The sequence below is a fragment of the Syngnathoides biaculeatus genome, chromosome 9 (assembly GCF_019802595.1).
Source record: "Syngnathoides biaculeatus isolate LvHL_M chromosome 9, ASM1980259v1, whole genome shotgun sequence".
In the NCBI taxonomy this organism is placed as follows: Eukaryota; Metazoa; Chordata; class Actinopteri; order Syngnathiformes; family Syngnathidae; genus Syngnathoides; species Syngnathoides biaculeatus.
In genome coordinates, this window is record NC_084648.1 from 2,948,151 (window position 1) to 2,971,836 (window position 23,686).

At 42.3% G+C, this 23,686-nt stretch overlaps 1 protein-coding gene across 6 annotated transcripts; it reads left to right on the forward strand.

Annotated features, from left to right (window-relative positions):
- LOC133506503 (bMERB domain-containing protein 1-like) lies at positions 1 to 23,584 on the forward strand. Of its 6 annotated transcripts, none has more exons than XM_061830716.1 (8): positions 1,152 to 1,169; positions 2,747 to 2,776; positions 8,139 to 8,393; positions 13,705 to 13,825; positions 16,584 to 16,657; positions 21,017 to 21,131; positions 21,216 to 21,298; positions 21,397 to 23,584. In XM_061830716.1, exons 3-8 carry the CDS (start codon positions 8,147 to 8,149, stop codon positions 21,513 to 21,515), a joined length of 759 nt encoding a protein of 252 aa, XP_061686700.1. In that variant the 5' UTR covers positions 1,152 to 1,169; positions 2,747 to 2,776; positions 8,139 to 8,146; the 3' UTR covers positions 21,516 to 23,584. The 6 variants fall into 6 exon arrangements, 5 of the variants coding, with proteins under 5 accessions (XP_061686704.1, XP_061686703.1, XP_061686702.1 ...); XM_061830717.1 differs by lacking the exon at positions 1,152 to 1,169 and adding an exon at positions 3,211 to 3,288 and having other exon boundaries at positions 2,754 to 2,776; XR_009796509.1 differs by lacking the exons at positions 13,705 to 13,825; positions 16,584 to 16,657; positions 21,017 to 21,131; positions 21,216 to 21,298; positions 21,397 to 23,584 and adding exons at positions 1 to 718; positions 3,115 to 3,288; positions 9,892 to 10,417 and having other exon boundaries at positions 1,099 to 1,169.
- The last annotated feature ends 102 nt before the right edge of the window (positions 23,585 to 23,686 follow it).

Below are 23,686 nucleotides of genomic sequence, written 5' to 3' on the forward strand. Positions count from 1 at the left end.
GTCTTCTTCCGCCTGCGTTCACACATCATCCCGCCCCAAAAGAAGACAGAGCCAATCCAAATCCAATATGGGCCCGGAGAACGCAGATAAACGCGCCCGCCCCAAATTCCCAATGTCTCGCTGTTCTGCGACCAAGTACTGGATCCCATCAACGCTTAAATCCCATGTATCCTTATATCTGTCTAATTTGTGAGCCTTTTCCTTCGGATGTACTGTGTTGTTCTCGTGCCGGGAAGCTCACCGCGTAGACATGACGTGCGTCATTTGTCTCGTCCTGACCGAATAACATTGCGGGAATGGTACCACACCGTCTTCTTGCATTTTGGCGTTGATGAGAGCCATTTGCATCCATGATGCGAGTTAAGTGTGGCGCCGTCTTTACGGTTATCGCAAATTATCGATTGTGTTCAATGTAGGGCTCCAGTCATGATAAAACACGTCCGTCGGTTCCCTTGGGTCACAAACGTTACGTTGTACGGTTGCCTGTTCGCGGGAGGGGACTTTGTTCACCAGTGGTTTTCTCAACGGGACCGAATGGACTGGAGCCACACGCGGAACGTCGCCGTGGTCGCGTTCAGTTTCCATGGCAACTTCAATTTCTTCTGGATGCGCTTTCTGGAGCGCAGATTCCCGGGGAATTCCGCCGCGATGGTGCTGAGGAAGCTGGTCCTGGATCAGACCGCTGCCGCTCCCTTGGCCACCAGCGTCTTCTACACGGGTCAGTTAATGGTTAACTTGGAAATTTACTGGACCGCTTGCAACACGATTCCAATCTCGAGTTGCACCGTGGAGCGTAAAGGTCAAAGATTGTTCTTTGAGTTCACATGTTGTGGAAAAACGTCAAATTATCCGAACAGAATAAGATTTACGGGAGGGGTAAAAAACGAGAACTATGACAAAGTTGTGATATGGGAAAAAGCATTACTGTAACATAGCACAAGAATAATACTAGGAAAATGATTATATATTCTGCTGTATATTATGTGTGCACCATTAAAGCGCTAAATACTTTGTAAAACAACTCATTAATAGTTGTAATAGTAAGGCCCATATTTCATTTGTTAGTCTAATTGTGAGATATCTCTTGTGTTTTGGCAGGTGTCAGTTTTTTGGAGGGCAAAGATGATATCATGGAAGACTGGAGAGACAAATTCTTTAACACCTACAAGGTGAGTACAGCAAAGACACAAGAAGTAGAAAGACGTACTGCTGGTGGACGTGGGAAAGTTCAGAATCCAAGTGCACATCATGCATCACACGTTTTAATATTCTTAACTGCCATGCATGTCCAACCCAGCATTTAAACAAAAACTTGTGTATTTAGTAGTAACTGATGTCAATGTGAATGTTTTCACGTTAGTCAAGTAATTGTCAGTACACAGGAGCCACTGACACATTTTTCCAGCTTTCTATTTTGGGTGGGTGCATTTCTGTACTGGTACTAACACAAACACACATACAACAAAGTAAAACACACTTTTGTGTTCATGCTTGACGTTCATACACTTAAAATAGTCCCACTGTACTATAATTACAATAATATTTAATTGCTTTAATTTGAATTGGAAGCAGCATGATGGACAAAAGCTTGGCAGGTCTGCCTCACAGTTCTGAGGACCCAGGTTGAAATCTGGCCTCGCCTGTGTGAGATTGGTATGTTCCGGCTGGGACCACGTGGGTTTCCTCCCACACCCCTAAAACAAGCACGGCGGGTTCACTGAAGGTTCTTAATTGCCCGTAGGCGTGAATGGTTGTTTGTCTATATGTGCTCCGTGATTGGCTGGTGACCAGTTCAGGCTGTATCGTGCCTCTCTCCCAGAATCAGCTGGGATAGGCTCCAGCATGACCCGAGTGAAGATAAATGTAAGATGTGTGAATGAAATAATTTCAATTTGTTGAGAAATTGCTTTATTTTAAGACTCTTATGTAACTCCACTTTATGTTACTGGTAATTCTCAAGGATATCTCATTGTTAATTCTTCTCACTGATTATACTGGTTATACATCCATGTATCAACTAGTTAATGAATGAAGAAAATGGGAGAGAAGGTCGAGAAGAAGAGGCAAGCATGAATGACCGGAATGTGGCAATGATTAGTAAGGGTGAAGTTAGAAAGGCACTGAACAGAATGAAAAATGGAAAGACAGTTGGTCCCGATGACATACCAGTGGAGGTATGGAAGCAATTTGGAGAGGTGGCTGTGGAGTTTTTGACCAACTTATTTAATAGAATACTAGCGGGAGAGAAGATGCCAGAAGAATGAAGGAAAAGTGTGCTAGTCCCCATTTTTAAGAACAAAGGCGATGTTCAGACCTGTGGAAACTACAGGAGAATAAAGACGACGAGCCACAGAATGAAGTTATGGGAAAGAGTAGTGGAGGCTAGACTAAGGACGGAAGTAAGGTTAGATAGAGCAGGCTTCAATGGTTTGGACATGTTCTTAGGCGAGAGAGTGAGTACATTGGTAGAAGGGTGCTGAGGATGGCGCTGCCAGGCAAAAGAGCGAGTGGAAGACCAAAGAAAAGGTTGATGGATTTGCTGAGGGAGGACATGAGGCCAGTGGGTGTTAGAGAGGAGGATGCACGAGACAGGCTGAGATGGAAAAAGATGACACGCTGCTGCGACCCGTAACGGGACAAGCCGAAAGAAAAAGAAGAAGATCAAAGTTTCAACTAAAAAATTGAAAGCTTATTTATTGTTCTCCCTGCGCATAGAGAGCTAATGCAATTTCATTTCTCTTTTCAGACTGGGCTAATGTTCTGGCCCTTCATGCAGGTAAATATTAAATGTCCTATTCAAGGAACAGAATCAGACTCTTCACCATTAGCTGCAATACATGATTAGAAAAGTAAATGCTGTACAGTTTAAGAACTGTGAACTTTTACCTCTTATTTCTGCCCGATTGATATTAAAATGTGCACAGTCACAGTGCTTGACTAGCGCATCCTGAAGTTGTTCCAATATTTATCCAGTGACACAAAATCCAACTAAGTCTATTTTTAAAGTACAAAATTGTACAGCAAAAGCCTCACTTTTTTTTCTTTTTTTAACTAAAATGTCTACCTGGGATGCGTGATGACACTCCAGTCGAAAAATGTGTTTGTCTCCCACAGTTTATAAACTTTGCCTTGGTCCCTCCGTACGTTCGGACCACCTTCAGCGGCTGTTGTGCCTTCATCTGGGCCACCTTCTTGTGTTTTTCGCGTCAGAGTGGCGACGGCACCGCCGGTGCTGCCCTCGCCTGGATGTTCCCCTCCAAGGAGCATGGAAACGAGAAGACAGACGAGGTGAAAAGCAAAGTACTTGCTTCTCAAGATGGAGTGGTAAATCCTTCGTCCAAACATAAATGAATTATACAGAAGAAGAAAAAGAAGAAGAAGAAAGTGAGAGCCATGGAGGTTCATGAGTCACTCAGGGGTAAATGTTGGTCACATTTTGTCAGGGTCATCGTGATTTATAAGCTTAAAATCTGCAGCAGTATAAGGCACAACTGGAAAGTGATAAATGAATAAACATCATGGTGTCAATAGAGTAGCATTCATATTCCAGCTTCTGCATTGTATCTGATACACTGGTGTACCTAATGTTGTGGCCAGTAAGTGGACAGTTAGAAGGTGCTTCTCAGTCAGTACTGCTTTCAGGACAGGAACCGTTTGTTACTCATGTATTGTCTTCCAGAGCACACTTAACACTCACCTTTGAGCTCATATCAGGTCCGTGAGGATTGTCAGTCTCATCCAGGTTTTTTTTTTTTTCCCCAAGGAAGTTCGAATCAAGGCCGAGGTCAACTTGGTTGGTGATACTTGAAGACGTTTCACAATCCGCTCATTCAATCCGTTTATTGTGAGTGGCTGGAATATATAATATAACGTAAATTGGGATGGAAAATACAGACGTATGCACCAAGGGGAGAATATGGCCCATATTGAATGTGTAACTGGTGGTAGCTAGACTTCTCAACTCCAAGGGAGCCCGCAAAACAAGTTCTTTACATGAGCTTATATAGGCGGTCACTAAGGAAACATGAATTTGTTGAGCCACGGAAAATGAAAACTTGGAAAGGTGAAAGTGTGTTGAAATAGTCGGTGCTTATATTAGTGCATTAGTGGTACTGCTGACACAATAGGATCATTTGTGATATTTCCTCATTACAAACAGACGTTATTGAGGCTGCTTGAAAACAATAATTCACTGAGCGACGACAGTATATATTGGTACAAAAAGCCTACAGATGCCTGTTCAAATGCCACATTTTTGTGAAATAAAAATTATTTCAAAATGTTTTCGACCATTCATCTGACCTATAATCTCCACAACTAAATTGGAAACAAAACTTAAATATTTTACAGCGGGAAAGTAAAAAGACAGCGTGGGTGCTCGTGTGTTCTAACCATCTTATAATTTAACCAATCACATTTAAACTCATGTTAAATCAGAGTCAGCGCACACCTGCTGCCATGGAACACGCGTCTGATTAACCCAAAATAAAAATGCTGTTCTAGTAGTCCATCCATCATCCAAGGCACTTATCCTCACAAGGGTCACAGGAGAGCTGGAACCTATCCCAGCTAGCTTTGGGAGAAATGTGGACTACTTCCTGAACTGGTCAACAGTCAGTCACAGGGCACATATCGACATGACCACTGAGCGGGAATCGATCCCATGAAAGTCAGGCGTGTGTACCACTACACCGTTCGTGTTTTAGTAGTGTTTTTCTGTCATATTTGTAGTCGCACCATACAGCGCAGGGCAACGTGCTACACCCGCAGAGACCCTCCACAGCATCGGAGGTACCTCATTGTTCAAAGGTATCAGTCAGGAGAATTCATACAAAAGAATTTGCAAGTCATGAAATATAAATATTTAAATTTTTGTGGATGGGAAACATTTAAATGCAGCACAGTAACAGAACTGGTAAAGCGTTGGCCTCACAGTTCTGAGATCACAGGTTCAATCCCGGACCCGCCTGTGTGGAGTTTGCATGTTCTTCCCGTGCCTGTGTGGGTTTTCTCCGGGCACTCCGATTTCCTCCCATATTCCAAAAACATGCAACATTAATTGGACACTCTAAATTGCCCGTAGGTCTGATTGTGAGTGCGACTGTTGTCTGTCTCCATGTGGCCTTCGATTGGCTGGCTACCAGTTCAGGGTGTATCCTGCCTCTTGCCCGTTGACAGCTGGGATAGGCTCCAGCACTCCCCATGACCCTCGTGAGGATAGGCGGTGAATATATCGTACAACTCAACACGGTGAAGGCAATCATTATCCAGTGGTGAAAATACAGCGAGACAGTAACATTGTCAAGAACTCGACGTCCCTCCAAAAATGCTGAAAAGTTGAGAAGGAAACTGATTAGGGAGGCTACCAAAAGCATGATGGCAAAAAAAAAAGAAAATAATAATAATCAGTACGTTGTAGTGATTATGTGCCACATTAATGGTAGATGACAAAAGCCTGGCATTTGAGCAGGGATATGAAGACTTTTTGTATCCATTGTTTTTGATTTGAAGGATGTTTACATTCATTCACAACCGGGTACAATCATGTAGGCATCGTGTGTGTGTACACTATATATAGTTTTTTCTCATCTTACCATACTTGAATTTGTCAAAACCATACTTTTTGTGATATGTGAACGTAAAAATATCGTCTTTGCACCATCTCCTCACTTCCTGCACATTAATTCATTGAACATGCCTCCATATTGGTTTCATCGCATGCTGTTAGTTTGACATTGAGACATCTTTATTTGTACAAAAACTACTCACAACTCTTAGTATATGCAAACAGCAACCTCTGTTTTGTTTTTTGTTTTGTTTTTTAATTTTGAGGCAAGAGCCACTGCACTCGGGGGTTTAGTCTGATATCACTGGAAGTATACTTGTGTGATTGTTTTGGTTTGCCATGAAGGAACACCTATAATGATACTGTTGATTGATGATTGTGTTGTTACTTTTATTAATGAATTCATCTTGAGACAGAACCTTTCAACGGCACTGGAATTTCAATTTTTGAAAGTACTTGCAGCATTGGTTTTGATGCGACAAAGAATTTTTATCATGTAATGTGGTCTTTTATCAGATTTGACACTATCCAACTTATTGTGACTGTGATACAGAAATCATATATATTAATAAATACATATGAACGTTCCATACATTATCGTGTTTTTATGTTGACCATTGTAAAAAAGCACTTTTAACATGCTATTCCCTATGCAGTGTCAGCCTTCTCTGATCACTGTTTAATTCATTTTACATCAACAGACAGGGTGGAATGGTGACACAACTGGCTAGATTGTTGGCCTCACAGTTTTGAGGACCGGGGTTCAAATCCCGGGCCTACCTGTGTGGAGTCTCCCCGTGCCTGCGTGGGTTTTCTCTGGGCAGTCCGGTTTCCTCCCACATCCCAAAAACATGCATTGATTGGTGGGATTGTGAGGGCGAGTGTTTGTCTTGTCTCCATGTGCCCTGCGATTGGTTGGCAACCAGCTTATGGTGTACACTGCCTCCAGCCCGATGACAGCTGGCATACGCTCCAGCACTCCCACAAACCTCGTGAGGGTAAGTGGCTGGGAAAATTGATGGATGGATCAATATGCAGGCACAAACTGAACATGTGAAGCCTTATTTGAAGTAAGTGAAGTTGACAAGAAGCATAGCTGGACCTTCAAGACTGTTTAGACTCCACAGATTGGAGTGTCTGAAACTTCAACTGGCAACTTGGATGAATACACAGACAGTATTACAGCCTACACCAGTTTCCGTGAAAACGTGTGTACCAACGTAAGCTGTGGTTCAACTGGCAAACCTCACCACCTCTCCCAGGCTAAAGAAGACGTCTAATGGAGTGGGGGGAGAGCCGTGTACAATCAGGCCAGGGAACATTGACAAATGTTCACAAACAGGATGTAAAACATGTCTTTAAACAACAAAATGGAAGGCCAAGACAGCGTGTCCCCCTCCTGCTTGAAAGTCTATAAAGGTCAGCTCACCGTGGCTTTCACACAGATCAACAGATCTTTGGAACACCATCCCAATACACAAGAAACCTGTACTGTGTGAACTAAGTAACTACAAGACTGTTCCTCTGATGTCTGTGGTCATGCAGTCCTTTCGGTGCCTTGTGCTAGACCGCCCGTTGTGTGCCTACTCAGAAAATACATCTGTGGATGAAGCGCTCAACACGGGACTGCACTTCATCCTGGACCACCTTGACGACACCGGAAGTGGGATACCCACTAAAAGGCCATCTTCATAAAGGGCCAGCAGAGGATGTAGCTCCTGCAGTTTCTGAGGAAGCACAGCCTGCCACAGGACCTGCTGAGGCAGCGTATCCAGTTCTGTTGTCATCCATCACCGTTTGCTTTGTTTCTGCCACAAAAAGGGACACATGCTGACTGCAACGGACAGTGAAGCATAAATAACTAAATAAATAACTATATATATAGTTGCACACCACCAGAAATATAATAAAATCCTCACGGACCTTCAACATCCTGGTCACCACCACCTATTATAGCTCTTTTCCTCAGGGAGGCACTAGAACCAGCAAACATCTTTAATAGTTAATTTCATTGCAAAATGCTCCCCAATTTTGCAAACTGCTGTTGGGACACCTCGTACGTCGTACCTCGTACGCTCACTTAAAAAAAAAAAAAATTAAGGTGCACTATTTGCATACTGTTGTTTATTACTACTGTACCAGATCTTTGCACTATTAGTCACTTTTAAAATATCTAAAAGGCTTGAGGACTGGATCATTTGCAAAATTGCCATTATCTCAATATTGCCACAATCGTGGTACACTTTCATTGCTCAATGCCCCCCCCCATCCTATATGTATATTTTGCTATAGTTGTTTGTTGTTATACTAGGGTGAGTTCAACTACTGAAGACATTTTTTGTGTGTCTTGCAACATATTTGGTCAATAAATCATAAAGGTATTCTGCATTAATATATAATCCAGAACGTGGACTCTTGAATCAACAAAGCAAAGTTTTCGAATGACGAACAGGGAGAAAATCTAATTTGAAAGGAGAGCTGCCACTACGAACATTACCCCAGCATATTCAATGAGTGTAATGTGCAGTTATTTTTAAAAGTCTTCTCACCCCGCTTCTCATGTCCTCGTCAGCTCTGCGCATGCGCCCCACATCCCCTCCATCCGCACGTCGAGGGATCGAGGAGACCGGAGAAAGATGCTCGGCGTCTCAGGCTCAGCCGGCTGAAAACTCAGCATTTGGCGGCATTTTGCTAGCGGAAGACGTGCACATCTGGGATCAGGCCGCTTTGTGGGCGAACATGGAAATGAAGAAGTCTTTTTCAGACGCGGAGCGCGCACTAAGGAACTACGGCGCCGTGTCGCAAACGGCGTGGACGACGGACAAAGGTGAGCGGCGTTTCGGGGAAATCCACAAGCGTGCTGTCGGTCGACGTGCATCCGCGCTGAGTTCAAGTCAGAGCTGTTGCTGTTCGAAGACAGCGACGCTGTTTTGCTATTCAAGGTTGCAGTGAATGTGCGTGCCCGATTTAAGGCCCTTTGCACATTCGTTCGCCTGCATGCGTTCATGCGCAATTCGGGACGTTCCAAATGTACAGTATTTGCTGAATCATATTATATTTCTCTGCATTTCACATTTGAAGAATAGCCGACTTAGCACATTTCAAAACTAAATCTTTGCATTGTTTAAAAATATATTGCAATTGTTCAAAAGCCCCAAAAGGGTATATAGTTGACAGTTTCACATCAATTAGTCAAAACAAAGTTGTATTTTGGGAGTATGGGAGGGCGGGGGGGGGGGGGTGCGCGGGGGATACTGTACAATAGCGATATTTTCTGTATGTGTGCTTGCAGCTTAATGTCAAGTCTGGTTTACAAATAATATTAGATATGCATGCTCACAGCGCTTAAATTGTTTTTATCCAACAGACAGCAAACAATTTTGCTTTGTCTGCATTGTGTGCTGACTCTACATTGTATTCAACACACATTGCAGACAATTCTCACTTAAAAAAATAAAATGAAATGATGAAATAACACATTTGTACGTATAAATAATGATTGTACATTAATGAAATGATCTCAGATCTTATAGGCTTAAAAAAAAAGAGGATGCTGGTTATTTTCTATGAAAGATTTCCACTGCATACCATCTTGTTTTATTACTAAACCTGAATGAGTGACGCACGTGATGACACAGGCGACGTGCTGATGACAGCCTCTGCGATGCCCCCGCAGGACAAGCCATCATGAGGGCACACGGTGGGAAGTTTGAAGGAGGGGAAAAAAAGACGCAACTAAGGCTTTATTTCCTCTCTGTTTACAAACAAAGGTGAAAAAGAAGCGCACCCCACCCCACCCCCGGCCGATCTCCTTTAGGAGAGTGGGAGTGCAGTCCAGTGTGTGTGTTTGTGTGTGTATATAATGTGACTGCAGGATGTGTCATCAGCTGGATGTCATGCAGATGCTGATATTCACCTGATGTGAAGCGCCCCCGATGCTCCTACCCTCATTAAGTCGACATCATTGGGTACACTGATGAGGCTGTTTGCTAAATGAATGCAGCATGAGATGTATTTGTAATGAGCAAATGGAGACCCACCGCTAAGTCTACAGCTTGCTGTGTGAGTGTAAACTCGGTTTTATTGTAAATCTCGAAAGTAGTGAAATTGGTTGCTCCTCGTATTTGCGTGAAAAGAACGATCTTTTTGTTTGGAGTGGAGAGCGTAGTCCGACGTATCTTTTTCTCACATCACTGAACAAAAATGTGGAAAAGGGCTGAGATAAAACACACCCAGGCCTGTTTTGAGCTCCCGGATATTGTAGAAACTTTGATGTACTTGCAGTACTGGCGAGGGAACAATCAAGGCCTCCTTTTCTGTTTTAGGCTCGCATCTGCTTACTTGCGGTGAGTCAGCTCCACGCTCGCTGACTGCAGTTCAGGTCTCTGCAGGAGCTCCGGCTGTCTCATGATGTAACAGACTGATCTGGCCCACAAGAAAGCAGCTCAGAGAGCACACGGGCCACAATTTTACAACATACTGACAATTTTACTACATATTGACAACTGGTGTTAATGTTCACATATGTGTTGCCTCTCCTTTTCTGTGAAAATGTATGTCATTGAGAATACTATAGTGTTATACTTAATTATCTCCCCAAAGTGATGTTATTACCAATCAGGTGAGAAGGTGCAGTAGTGTTTTTCATTGGTTTATTAATTGGATTATGTGCAAATATATATATATGTATATATATATATATATATATATACACATATATATATATATATTGGAACATCTCCCATCTTAAATGTCTGAATCTCAGCACTGACCCTCCTATAGAGCTCGTGCACGTGACGTGACAATTTGCATGGTGCCATATTGCCGGTCAAGCCAAGGTGCTCGGCAGTGCGGGAGTCATTGAATCGTAGCAGATTATTCACAATGCTCGAGACCTGTTGTGCTTTTGGTTGTCACAATAGATGAGACAGTTCTTCAAAGATGTCATTCTATAGAATACCAGCTGAAAAGACCAGAAAAGATAAATGAATTTTGGTAATAAAACAGGATGGATGGTTCCTAACGTCTGTGTAAAATCATTTCATTTCAGGTAGGAATTATTCTTCTCAATCTCAAATTATCAAGAAGTATTTATGTCATGTTGAATTGTTTGAGAATGTGTATTTAAAGGGCTCCTGTCATGAAATGGATGTTTTTTAAGTGTTATTAATGAAAAAACATCAGCCAATATGTGCCCACAAAATATGATTTAGACGTAGACAGCTTTTTGTCACTCCTGCCATGAAAATACTCTCGAGGGATTTGTTTTCGAGAAGAAGCAGGAAGTGACGTAGAGGACAGCATCCCCCCCAAGTGGACTCGTTTGTTTCCATTAGTTTTCCCTCTGGGAAAGTAGCTCGTTGTTCCTTCGTGTTAGCCAAAATGCCGGCTCATTGCATTGCTGGACATTGCTTGAACACTCGGGAGAATGGCTTTACCCTTCATAAGTTTGCAAGAGACTCGGTTCGTCGTGAAAAATGGATTGCACAGGTACAGAGGACGAGAGCTTCGTGGGTTCCAAATGATAGGTAGGCGTGTATACAGCAACTAAAAAAAAATAATAAATTGGGGCGGACCACGTAATCGGTCTCTCATAACATAAAAGATCCGGGGCGGCTCTGAAGAACCCAGCCAAGAATGTCTCACTCAGCCGCGCGCGCAGTAATGCACCCCGGCTCGACAGCGTTCATCGAGTACTGCGGCGGCTATGAACATCCCCCTAAAAGCAGCACAGCTCGGCTCCATTATATGCCACCGCGGTGCCGAAAATCAGCCACACCGGCTGAGGTCCCGTGTTTGGCTCCCACGAAGGCTGCGCGTCGGGCCTTCCGGACGGGGGCGGCTCTGAAGAACCCAGCCGAGAATGCCTTACTCAGACGCTTGCGCACAGTAAAGCGCCCCGGCTCGACTGTTGTTCATCACGTACTGCGGCGTCTATGAACACCCCACTAAAGCAGGATGGCTTGCCTCCATTATATGCCACCACGGCGCCGAAAATCAGCCACACCGGTCGAAGCGCCGCGTTCAGCGGACAGGGCTTTTGCGAAGGGTGCGCGTCGGGTTTGGGGACGGGAGCGGCTCTGAAGAACCCAGCGTCACTCAGCTGCAAAGCGCCCCAGCTTGATTGTGTTGTCCATCGCTACTGCGGCGTCTATGAAGAACCCCCTAAAGCAGCACCGCTTGGCTCTGTCATAAGCCACACCGGCCGGCTGCGATGAGTCGCATAGCAGCTGAATATGGCTCGAAACAATAGTGTAATATTGCCCCAAGGGCTTGAAACAATAGTGTAATATTGCCCCGGTAACTTCACTCGGTTGTGTGGTGTTCTCCTTTTCGAAAAAAGCTTCCGTATCAGAAGGGGCGCGTTTGTCTCCCATAGTTAGGGTGCACCGCGTGTTTTCATTGGCGAATGTCCGGGTGACGTCACGGACGGAGGATGCAGCCAATATGGCGACCACTTGGATATCGCAGAATGATACTTCTGCAACTTTGTGCATGGATGACTCGCTCTCCGCTCACATTTATTATTTCGTATAGACATTGAAGTGAATAATGTTATATGTATTTTTCATTACATTATCTATTTTAGAATAATTATAGGGATGACACTTGGGCTTTAAAAAAAAACAAACATCTGTCACACAGAAGTTTACATAGGTTGTGTGGCAGCAATACGCTTTCATGTATGGAGGCAAATTTTCCTTTTCCAATCTTAATGAATGCAAGTTTGTGTAAAAAAAGGGGTCGTTTATTTAAATATTGGTATTTGTATTGAAAAAAAAAAACTGAGTGGGGCCATCACTATGTGGGATTTATTCTTTATTGAGAACAGATTCAGCAACAAAGTATTTGTATGCGTCCAGACTTTTATACGCTTTCACACTCGTCTGTGTAAATCTCGACGACTTACGCACCAGATACATGTGTAGATCAGGTTGTCCAAGACAAGCGGAAGTGGGTTAACAGTCCACTTTCTTATCGGCGAAAACATCAACTTCGGCGTTAAATACGGGTCCTTTATGCCAAGTGTTTCTCATTTTTCCACGTACCTTCGTTTATTATCACCTTCTAAATGTTTAACGGTATCAGACAAAATTTTGGGTATTGTGCTATAAGACATATTTTCGTCTCGTCTCAATGGAATGAACTTCCAACAATGCTTTTTTTGACCGGCAATATGGCAACGTAAACAAATATCACTTGATTTTATGACATAGGTGGACAAGCTCTACATGTACAGGTATGTGGACATTTTTTTCTGTGGTGTTTTCCCCAAATGCTGACTTCCTCAGCATTAAAAAAAAAAAAAAAAAAAAAACGCTAATTGAGGACTGTAAACTGCCCTAAGGGTGTGTAGTTGAGTTTGAATGGTTGTTTATGTGCCCCACAATGACCGGCAGTCACCATTTGCCCAAACTCAGCGAGGTCATCCGATAGGCTCGAGCTCCCACGTGACAGTGTGGAGCACAAACAGTAAAGACCACACTGACAATTTTAGTGCTGTATTTGCCAATATCTTATCGTGTGTGTAATTTTAACATCTTGAGTCATCCTTTATGCCTTTATGAACTGGAAAGTAGCCGCCCGACTGCCATTACAGTCAGCCATCAATGCATTTTCCGTTGCGTTTGTCTTCTCTACAGTCCTGGGTGAGCGGGAACAAACAAACACACAAACAAAGGGGAGAACAGCAAACACCACACAGGAAGGCTGCAGCCCAGATTTTAACTCATGACCTCTGATCTGTGAAGTTAATGTCCTAACAAGGTGTGCATGTTTTTCTGGGGGGATGTGGGCGAAAACCGGAGTGCCCAGAGAAACCCCACACAGGTGGGGCCGGGATTCTAACCCTGGTCCTCAGACATTTGAGGCCAACGCTTTCACCACCTCTTCCACTGTGCCGTCCTTATCCCCACAACAAGCTTAAAATTGAATTGTATATTGAATGCATTTTTTTTTTTATATGTTTCACTGATTTATTCCAAATTGAAGATTCATGGGATGAGTTTGATGGTGGAACTTGCATTTTTTTTTTCCAGAAATTCAACCACGAACATACCACACAGACAATATTACAGTATAGTGTACTCAGGTGTAATCGACCTAGTTAATCTAGCTAATCGGAGTTTGTTTCCCAGGTCACTCTGATGTGTCCATGGCAGAGAGCACCATGTGTCCAGAGGAGATTGAGATGGAGATGGCTCGGATCCAGCGCCTTAGGGAGGTCTTAGTGCGTCGGGAGTCCGAGCTGCGCTTTATGTAAGTCGTAAAACGTTGTTTTATTTTTGGATGACCAGATGAAGAGGAAATGCGGTGAAGATTTGATCACAAAAAGGTCACGAGTTCTAGCAGCTGTCCTAGACTGCTAGATAAGCCATTTCCATTATTGCCGTGATGTGGCACACCTTTTTACCTCCATTTACAAAATACTGTACCATGTTTTGTTTCCGGAGATTCTATTCATTTATCTATTCTCATTTCATTTCTTGGCCGCATCACATCCAGCAAGTGTACATGGATCAGATTACGGCTTCGATCTGCCAAGTCTATCTGATTTTCCCGGGGCCTTTGGACTCAGTACTCCTCACGATCTAACTTCCTATATTAGCAATGGAACCTTTCACACAGCCAACCAATTGGCCCACATTTACTATCCTCTGATTGGCTGGTCAGTTAAACTTGGTCCAGTTAAGGTACTCAAAAAAACAAAACAAAACAAAAAAAAAAAAAAAACAAGCCTGTAGCAATCTGAACACAATACATTGAATTATCAGCCTCTCTGGTGAGTATGATGTATTTTACTGAAATCATTTTAATAAGTATTGTTTCTGTTCCGCTCCAGATGACCCACGTGACACAATCGTGTGCATTTATATAGCTTTTTTTGTCTTGTATTGATGGTTTTTCTATATTTGTGACATAACAGTGTTTGAATTAAGAAGCAGATTAAGTCAGATAAGCCTCAATTTAAGGCCCGGGTACCAAAATGCACAGCCCGCCATTGTTGATTATACAGTTGTATAATGAAATTACTGCACTCAATTACATTAGATTGCAGGGTTACATTTAAGCATAAAATTACTACTGTCGTTTCATCTACCCATTTGCTTCACAGTATTTCTATTTTTGCATTGGATCATGTCTCTGCCATTTCCTTTGTTGACTTTATAAGTAACAGATACACACAAAAGGCCCCTGAGTTGAGATAGAGCAGGAAGACTGTAATAATGTACAGAAAATTTGAAATGTCAATATTCATGTCTCATGAGCTCTATTCTTCCCCACCAGTGAATATTTTGAAATAGGTTTTGATATTGTATTGTTTATATTCACTCCCCAGCTGTAATATATAAAAGCAACACTAGTCACAGCAAAAGGTGAACCACCATGATGCAGTGTGCAGTTTCTCAAACTGTTCTATTTTGCCATGGAAATTGCATGGTACAGTTTCTACATGTGTACATATGTATTTGTAGACTTCATTAAAAAAAACGTTACAGCACACATCCTCATTAATCCTAAATAGATTATTCAATTGGCTTAATGTTCACAGTGTAAAAACACGCGAACTCCACACTGCATAGCAGGAGAGCAGGCATTTGAGCCTCAATCCTCAGAACTACGAGACACATGTGCCATCCACTGTGGCAAATGGCTGCCCCAAGAAATAAGACAAAATGATCACATGCAATGGTTGGGAATCTGTTCATGCGGAAGGGGTTTATTTATCTTTTTTTAAAAAGGTGTTTAGAACATGACCAGCGTGGATTGTTGTGTGTTTGGTGCGATATTCTTAAATGAAGCTGACTGATTTAGCGGAGAGCTCACTTAGTTCAAGTCCATAGAAAAAGGTTCATTAGACTGCCCGCGTAAGTCCTTGCGCCTGCCTGTGTGTGACTCCAGATCTCACATAAACACGTGGATGTATATAAAACTGATGGTCAGAGGGCAGAAGCTTCTGGAATTCACCGATAGCGCTGAGAGAGGGAGGGAGGCTGAGAATGGAGCGTGGGTAAATGCGGAAAGAAAGGAGGGGGGGGGGAGACTGTGAATGAGTCATCAGGCTGATGTATAACTGGGAGGTTTAAATGTGTGGCATCTGACTCAGAGTGAGAGAAGGGATGAATGGGTAGGGGGGCCACGCTGAGGCCCCGAGATATGAACACAGGATGGATTACGCCATGTTGCATGCTCTCCGTCTGCCAGGCCAGCTGACGTCGTGACATCTTCATGACGAGCTCAACTTGCATTTTAGATCACCTGTCATGTCAATTTGACAAGTCTCGCCTCTGTTGACAAAAGTTGCTGAAAATAAACACTGACATTTACCGGGTCTCTGACATGTTGAGACATTGAAATGTTTCAGTTTTTAGTATATAGACAATCAGTCAGGACCAACTGGTTATGATTGAGTTTGCAGTAGTATAGAATGTAGTATATAGAATATATAGCATATAGAATACAGTATATGAATCAGTTTTTTTCCCATTACATACAGTATTTTGTCCCTCAAATATACAGTACATAGTGAGCTAGTGGGGTCTCTCAATTCTGAGGTCTGGGCTCTCATGTTGCTACTGTTCTCCTGTGTGGAGTTTGCTTGCCCTCATCAGGATGCTGCATTTGTGTGTGATTGTGGGCTTCCTCCCACCTTCCCAAAAAACATGCATGTTATGGTCATTTAAGACTTTAAACTACCATTAGGTGTGAATGTGAATGGTTGTTTGTACTCTATATATGCACTGTAGAAGAAACAAAACAATCAGGTGGTTTATTATGATTTTTAAATGTATATATTTAGGTTCATATAGCAACTCCTTTTTACATCTTTACAACTTAATAATTTGCCATAATTGGGAAAATTATTAGTCTATTTTATTAGTTTCTACACCATAAAATGAGTATTAGTGTATTGTATTGCAAATAAAAACAAGACATTAAAAATTTGGGTTGCATTTAATGTCTATATTTGCTCTTCCATCTGACAGAAGTCAATGAACATCTCCTTTTTTTGTAGGATGGACGACATCCAGCTGTGCAAAGACATCATGAGTTTAAAGCAAGAGTTGAGACAAATTGTTGCAGTACCAGGTAGCGCCTAAGATCAAAGCATGGAAATGCATCATGAAGAAAACACTTCTCCATTGTCATCTCCTTTCTGTGAAACTCTCAAACTAGAGTGGAAGTGAATGACAGCTTTTGCTAGAAAGTGTGTGCGTGCGTCACAATGTTATATAAATAGGACGTTCATGGGATGGATGTCAGTGATGTGAGCAAGAGAGCATCGTTCACACAGAAGCACATTTTAAGCTGCTTAGTGTTGTTTGTACTGCTGCCTGTGAATGCAACACAAGTGAGACGTTCACTGACGTCACCTGCATCATATTCACAGGCACCATTAGTCACACCTGTATGATCTAGTGAGTTCTAATAAAAGCACTATCAAAACGTGCTTTAAAATGATTATAATCTCCAGACTGGTATTCATTCACCCTGTATATACAGTGCCATGAAAAAAAATACTTCCTTACCAAATTCTTATTTCTGCATAGTTTCCTCACTTAAATGTTTAAGACCAACAAACAAACAGACAAATATAACCAAGTGAACTCAAAATGCTGTTGTGAAATGATTTCATTAAGGGAAACAAAAATTTAGATGCACTCTCCAGTGTGAAATATGTAATTAGCCCCCATGTGAAATCATGAATAAATTGTGGATAATCCCAATTTTGTATTAATATCCACCAATCACTCCCACGATTTACAGACCTGTTCAAGAAATCATTGAAACAGAATCTGTCCCGACAAAATCCAGTCAGAAAAAAAAGCTGCAACAAAATGACAATCAAAACAAACTCCACAAGAATCAAGAAATAAAGATGACTAAATCTGTTACAAAAGCCATTTGAAAAGCTTTAAGATTCCACAGAACCAGAGAGAACCATTATCCTTAGATGCAACAAATAGGGAACGGTGGTGAACCTTCTCAGGTGTGGCCAACCTCTAAAGATTACCCCAAGAGAACAGCAATGATGCATCCATGAGGACACAAAAATAAAAAATAAAAAAAATAGGACAACTTCAAAGAGAACTGCAGATCTGCCTTGCCTCAGTTAAAGTCAGTGTTCACGACGACGAGAGCCTGGGCAAAAAATAGCATCCATAGTCGAGTACCAAAGCGAAAACCACTGACCAAAAAATACATAAAGACTTGTCTTACTGTGCAAAATAAAAAAAATTTCAAGACAACATTATATGGAGTGACAAGATGAAAGTTGAACAACAGTCAGTGACAACACTGCCCATATCCACAGGACACAAGTGAAGGTATCATAATCCATTGTTTGACAAAGACTTTGAGAGAAGAAATAGTTAATACCACAAGAGGCAAATTACTCCTCAGCGAAAAGAATTGAAAGGCCAGATTAGATTTTGCAAAGTAAAGAGATGAGCCACAAACATTTTGAAACAAAGTTTTATCTACTGATGGGACCAGGATTAAACTCTATCGAAGTGATGGAAAGGCTAAAGAATGGAAAAAGAAAGGATCTGCTTGTGATCCAAAAGGAAGTTCATTTGTTAAGAATCGTAGCGGTAATTTGTCATGGCTTGGACTTGCTTGGCTGCTTCTGGAACGGCCTCACTAGTCTATATTGATGATGTAACACAAAGGCAGCATCAGAATGAATTCTGAAGTCTATAAAACTATTTTATCTGGAAGTTGACAGATAATTTAGCATCAGATAAAGTACTAAAGCTCAAAAACAAGTACTGAATTAAAAAAAAAAAAAGATTTTCTTCACTGGCTCAGAGGAGGAAAAGGAGGTGGTTGTTTAGGTCACGTGTGCCATTAAAAAAAGACCTGGACTATAAAAACAAAGTGGAGGCCTCTTTTACCCAAGGGAATCTCCGCTCCGCCTGGCAGGGCCTGAAGAACATGGCGGCTGTGGATTTCACAGCATCCAGTCATCAACCCAATGACCTCATCTCTCTTTTTCTAGATTTAAAAAAAAAAAAAAAAAAAAAAAAAGACAATAGCGCAGAGCTAAATATTTCCTCACTTCAGCGTCGTGACTCTACATATGATCACCTTCAGCAGGGAGGAGGTGGGGAGCGCCCTCGAAAGAACCAAAACCAACACTGCCACTTAAACCGATAACATCTGTCGGGGGACCTTGAAGCATTGTGCTGATCAGCTGACGGAGGTATTCCAGCAGCTCTTCAAGACCTTCATGATCTGCAACACAGTGGCCTGGAAGTGAAACCGAGGCATGATCATGCCCATCCCCAAGAAGGGCCCCACTAAGGTGTTGAATGATTTGAGCTCTGACCTCTCTGGTGATGTAGGCGATGGAGAGGATTATCAAAAACTACATCACCAGTTTTGCTGAGCCTCTGATGGATCCATTTCAGTTCGCATACAGGGCCAGCAGGGGAGTGGATGATGCAATGATATACATCCTTGAGACCACCCAACTCTCAGCAAGAGATCCTCAAGACCATGGCCAGGCTCCTGTTTGCGGTCTAACAACCTGCAACCACACATCCTCGCCGAGAAATTAATGACCCGTTTTAACCTGAATTGCGAAGTTATTAGGTGGGTTATTGACTTCTTAACCAATCAGCCACAGAGGGTGTTTGTTAATGGATCCTTCTCTGTCCACACCTCTAAAGGCTCGCCACAGGGCTGTGTTCTATCACCGCTGTTTTACATCCTTTACACAGACAACTGCAGGTCCTCTCAGACAGAATGTCATCTGGTGAAATTCACAGATGACCCAGTCCTTCTCTCTACTTTCTGCCTCTAACCCACGCCATAGTCCTGTACTTCAGGACTTCATCTCCTGGTGTGAGGGAGCCTGTCTCCAATTGAATGCTAATAAGACCAAAAAGTTGATTTTGACATTCTCCATCAAGCAGAGACAATTGGCAGAACCTCATATGACCGCCACCACCTCAGCTCATGGAGGAATACAAGTACTTGAGCACAATATTCCGCAGCCTTCTGAAGTTTTCCTCCAACACTGAGGCGATCCTCAAAAAGTCCCACCAGAGACAATATCTGCTGAGGAAGTGGCGATCTTTTGGAGTGAATAAAGACACTCTTGATTTTCTACCACTCTTTTATTGAAAGTGTGTGTTTCTTTCGGCTTGTCCCTTTCGGGGTCGCCACAGCGTATCATCTCAGATGAACGCATATATATATATGTTTGGCACAATTTTTACGCCGGATGCCCTTCCTGACGCAACCCTTCTCAGGGAGTGGAGGCCCCAGTGGGATACAAACTCACAACCTGAGAGTGCATTACCAATTTCATTCATCTCCTGGTTTCTCTCCATCAGCCCACAAGATCGGTCACAGCTACTCTCCATCACCAAAGTCTCCTCTAAAATCATTGGTCTCCCTGTTTGAGCTCTTTCTGCTTGTTCTTACCACCAATCCATCGACATTGCACACAGGATCTTACGTCACCCCTAACATGCATTACATTCAGTGTTGAAGTGGACGCAGGCTGCACTGACCACGCTGCAGGACGGAGTAGTAGCTCCAGCTTTCTTCCCACAACAGTCCGATTGCTGAACATTGACCACTTCCTCTTTCAACATTATCCGGCCTCTCAACATACTAAATGCTCACAAAACTGACCGCTGTCAAGTATTCACATTTGTTTGTTATTTTTTTATGTCCTATGATGTCTGTCTGACTGTCCTCTTTCTGCTCTTGATGCCCTTTTAATAACCCTGCGGGGACAAATAAAGTTATGAAAATAAACTTGCGAGGAAAAGACGACACTGTGTGGTGACCCTTAATGGGACAAGCCGAATGGAAAAGAAGACAATTAGGAAGCAAGAAGATGAAAACAGAGAGTCGGTCTCATTTTCAAGGACACACACAGAGACACCCACACACAGAAGCTGGCATAAAAGGTTAAATTACTGAAAAGCAATAGTTTTTTTTTGACCGTTTTGGCAGACTCATAATCCTTTTAATTAACTTTTGCGCAAGCCACATGCTGTGTACACAAGCCTGGTGCATTTCCTGCTCTGCTGACAAGGGGATTTATGCATTGAAATCATTACCCGGCCTCCCTCCGCCCCTAAACCCTTTGCAGACTGTCCCAGCCTCAGCCCATACAGGGCATAGCGAACTTCTTCACGCCATGAAAGTTGATGTTTGCACTCACTTTGAAGTCATGGTAGCGAGCAGTGACAGACATGGTTACATACAATGGCTCAGGAGCAAGCCTAATGCTTTCCATTTCATGTTCATACACATTGAATGATACAGCCCACGGAGCTTACATATTAGTGTTACTGCAGGTTGTAAAGCCACTTAGAGGTCAGTCCAGCTTTGCAAAGATAACGCTCACCTTTGATTGATACAGGATTAATATATTTTTGTCACAATTTGCATTGTTAATCTGTTGACTTTCTCCTGTTCATACAGAGAAAGAGAAAAGCAAGAATGACAAACAGCATGAGGAGGAACTGATCCTGAAGATCCACAAACTAGTGCAGAAGAGGGATTTCTTGGTGGATGATGCAGAGGTGGAGAGATTAAGGTAGATGTAAGAGGGGAAACATTAGCATGCAAATGTATGAAGAGTGGCAGCAATACCATCAATGCAAATATCACTATGACTCAGAGAGCAGGAGGAGGACAAGGAGATGGAAGAGTTCCTCAGGCTGAAACTGATACCACTGGAGAAGAAACTCAAAGTCAGACAAAGTGAGTGGACATACTTGAATGCATGTGCATGTGCGCACGCACACACAAATGACTTCTAAAGAGCAAACCTCTCTCTTCACCTCCATTTTTAAAACAAGATCCTCCAAAGGCCAAAAGACAACTCCCGGAGCCTCCGCCTAACAAACCCGTCATCACTAAATTAGATGTGGCCGTCATCAAGGACTGCTGTGGCGCGACCCAGTGTTCCATCATGTAATTGGCAGAACCCCAATGCACACCCCGACAGCCAAATTCAGCAAAACACTTCCAGCTTTGTGTTCAACTCGAAGGTGTTCATGTGTCATGTTTGCACTGAAAGCATAAAATGTCAGGGAGGAGAGTGTTTGCGTGTCATGTGGTTGTATATTTGCATTTCACAACAAAATCACCTATTCACATTTTTTGTGTGTGGAGTCAATCCTCTGCCATTCTGGGGGCAGAGGTCTAAAGAGAAAAGTTCGGCCCGTGTATCACAGAAGAATTCTGAAGTGATGCATCGCTACTGAGGCTCCAGCCTGGGGAGGAGCCAAGTTTATTTTGGGCTATTGGTGAACGTTATGAGAGAAAGTCTTTGCCAAAATCGTAATTGATTTAGAAAGGTAATGTAAGTTGAATGTGAAATATTAAAATTCTTTGGTATCAGTTTGTTGTATAGTTTCTTGTAACTAATATAGGAAATCCTAAATACATTACAGAAAGGCTTGATTCTTGTCCTCTGCGAAAAGTGGCATACTGTTGTAAGTAGGCTTAGAATTTTAAAGTAAAACAGAAAATTTGCCATTTCCATTTCGGTTCCCGTTACACTGGCAATAAAATCTATAAATCAAGACTCAGTACAACAAGCACAATGTCCATTGAGCTGTCCCCTCCAAACGTATTGGAATGGCAATTCCTTTGTTGTTGTACGTACACAGAAGACATTTGGGTTTCAGATCAAAAGATGAAGATGAGACAAGTTAAGAATTCATTTCATGACAATAAATAAATCTAGATGTCGTACCACGGCGGCACTGACTGCTGGAGACAAATTCCTCGTGTGTCGTTACATACCTGGCCATTGAAGCTGATGTGTTCAACAACTCAGGAAAGAGCACCTTTTGAAGTCACCCCCTTTTCAAGTGAGCAAAAGTATTGGAACAAACATTACTAAATGAATAACATTGGTGGCATAACTCTTGCAATAACTGCATCCCTCCCTACACTCCTCAGGATGTAAATGCACGGGCTATTGGGTTAAGATCCAGTGGAATTCTAACTTTTGTCTCATATCTTTTGATCTGAAAAACAAATGATGACTACTAAACGTGTAAGGAAGATTACGTTGCTTATTTTTCCTTAGGTGATGGATACACTGAACTTCTACACGCACTACAAAATGGGATTATTTGTAAATTACGGTGGAATGACTGGTTAGAGCGTTGGCCTCACAGTTCTGAGGACCAGGGTTCAAATCCCAGCCCTACCTGTGTAGAGTTTGCATGTTCTCACCATGCCTGCCTGGGTGTTCTCTGGGGACTCTGGGTTCCTCCCACATCCCCAAAACATGCATTAATCGGAGACTCTAAATTGCTCCTGGGTGTGATTGTGAGTGCGACTGTTGTCCCCCCCCCGGGTCCTGCCCAATTGTGACTGGGAATGGCTACAGCACTGCTGCAACTCTTGTGAGGATAAGTGGCTCAGAAAATAATTGTATGAATGTAACAGTTAATAGAGATCCCTGTATGTTTTTCCAACCTTATCCTCTAAACCTGTCTGATACTTGTGGTAAATGACTCCCAGCCACCCGAAGATTGTTATTGGCAACAATAAATTAAAAACAAAACAAAAAAAGAAATACACTACAACAACACTAACTCAACAATGACTAAGTTGTAGTGTTTCCATTTGTGACCTAGTTGCCGCAAAAAATGGTCAGATTTATTTTGGGATTAATGAAAATCTGATTACATATGCGCAAACAAAGATAAAAATTTTTGTGTGGTTTGCTCACTTCCTAACTGGCAACACTGACATCACCATACCAATAATTGTTGATTGTAATATCAGACTCACAGTTATTCTGATTATTGCTGACGTGAAGAAACTAAGTCCCCTGAATTATGTTTTAGTGATGAACATCACAACTATCATGCAAGTTTCTTGTAACATTTCAATGTATGTTTGAGTGTATAATGAACATTAGCGTAAACCTTTTGTTTCCTTTTATTCTGATAACCATCTGCAGTGCTAGTGAACCCATGTACTTCCAACTGTTGAAAATGTAACATATACAGAAAATGATCTTAACTACCTGTAAAATATGTTTAAATAAATGAGATCTTTCAAGAACCTACCAGTGGCTTGCATCTTACCGTCAAGTGTCGACATGAACCAACCAAGACACTAAAA

What these genes read in the sequence shown, in the direction of transcription:
- LOC133506503 (XM_061830716.1), top strand. Translation starts at nt 8,147, where the DNA reads ATGCGCCCCACATCCCCTCCATCCGCACGTCGAGGGATCGAGGAGACC. An exon ending in GAGTCCGAGCTGCGCTTTAT is followed by an intron (nt 13,826 to 16,583) that starts GTAAGTCGTAAA and finishes CTTTTTTTGTAG; the next exon opens with GATGGACGACATCCAGCTGT. An exon ending in GCAGAGGTGGAGAGATTAAG is followed by an intron (nt 21,132 to 21,215) that starts GTAGATGTAAGA and finishes ACTATGACTCAG; the next exon opens with AGAGCAGGAGGAGGACAAGG.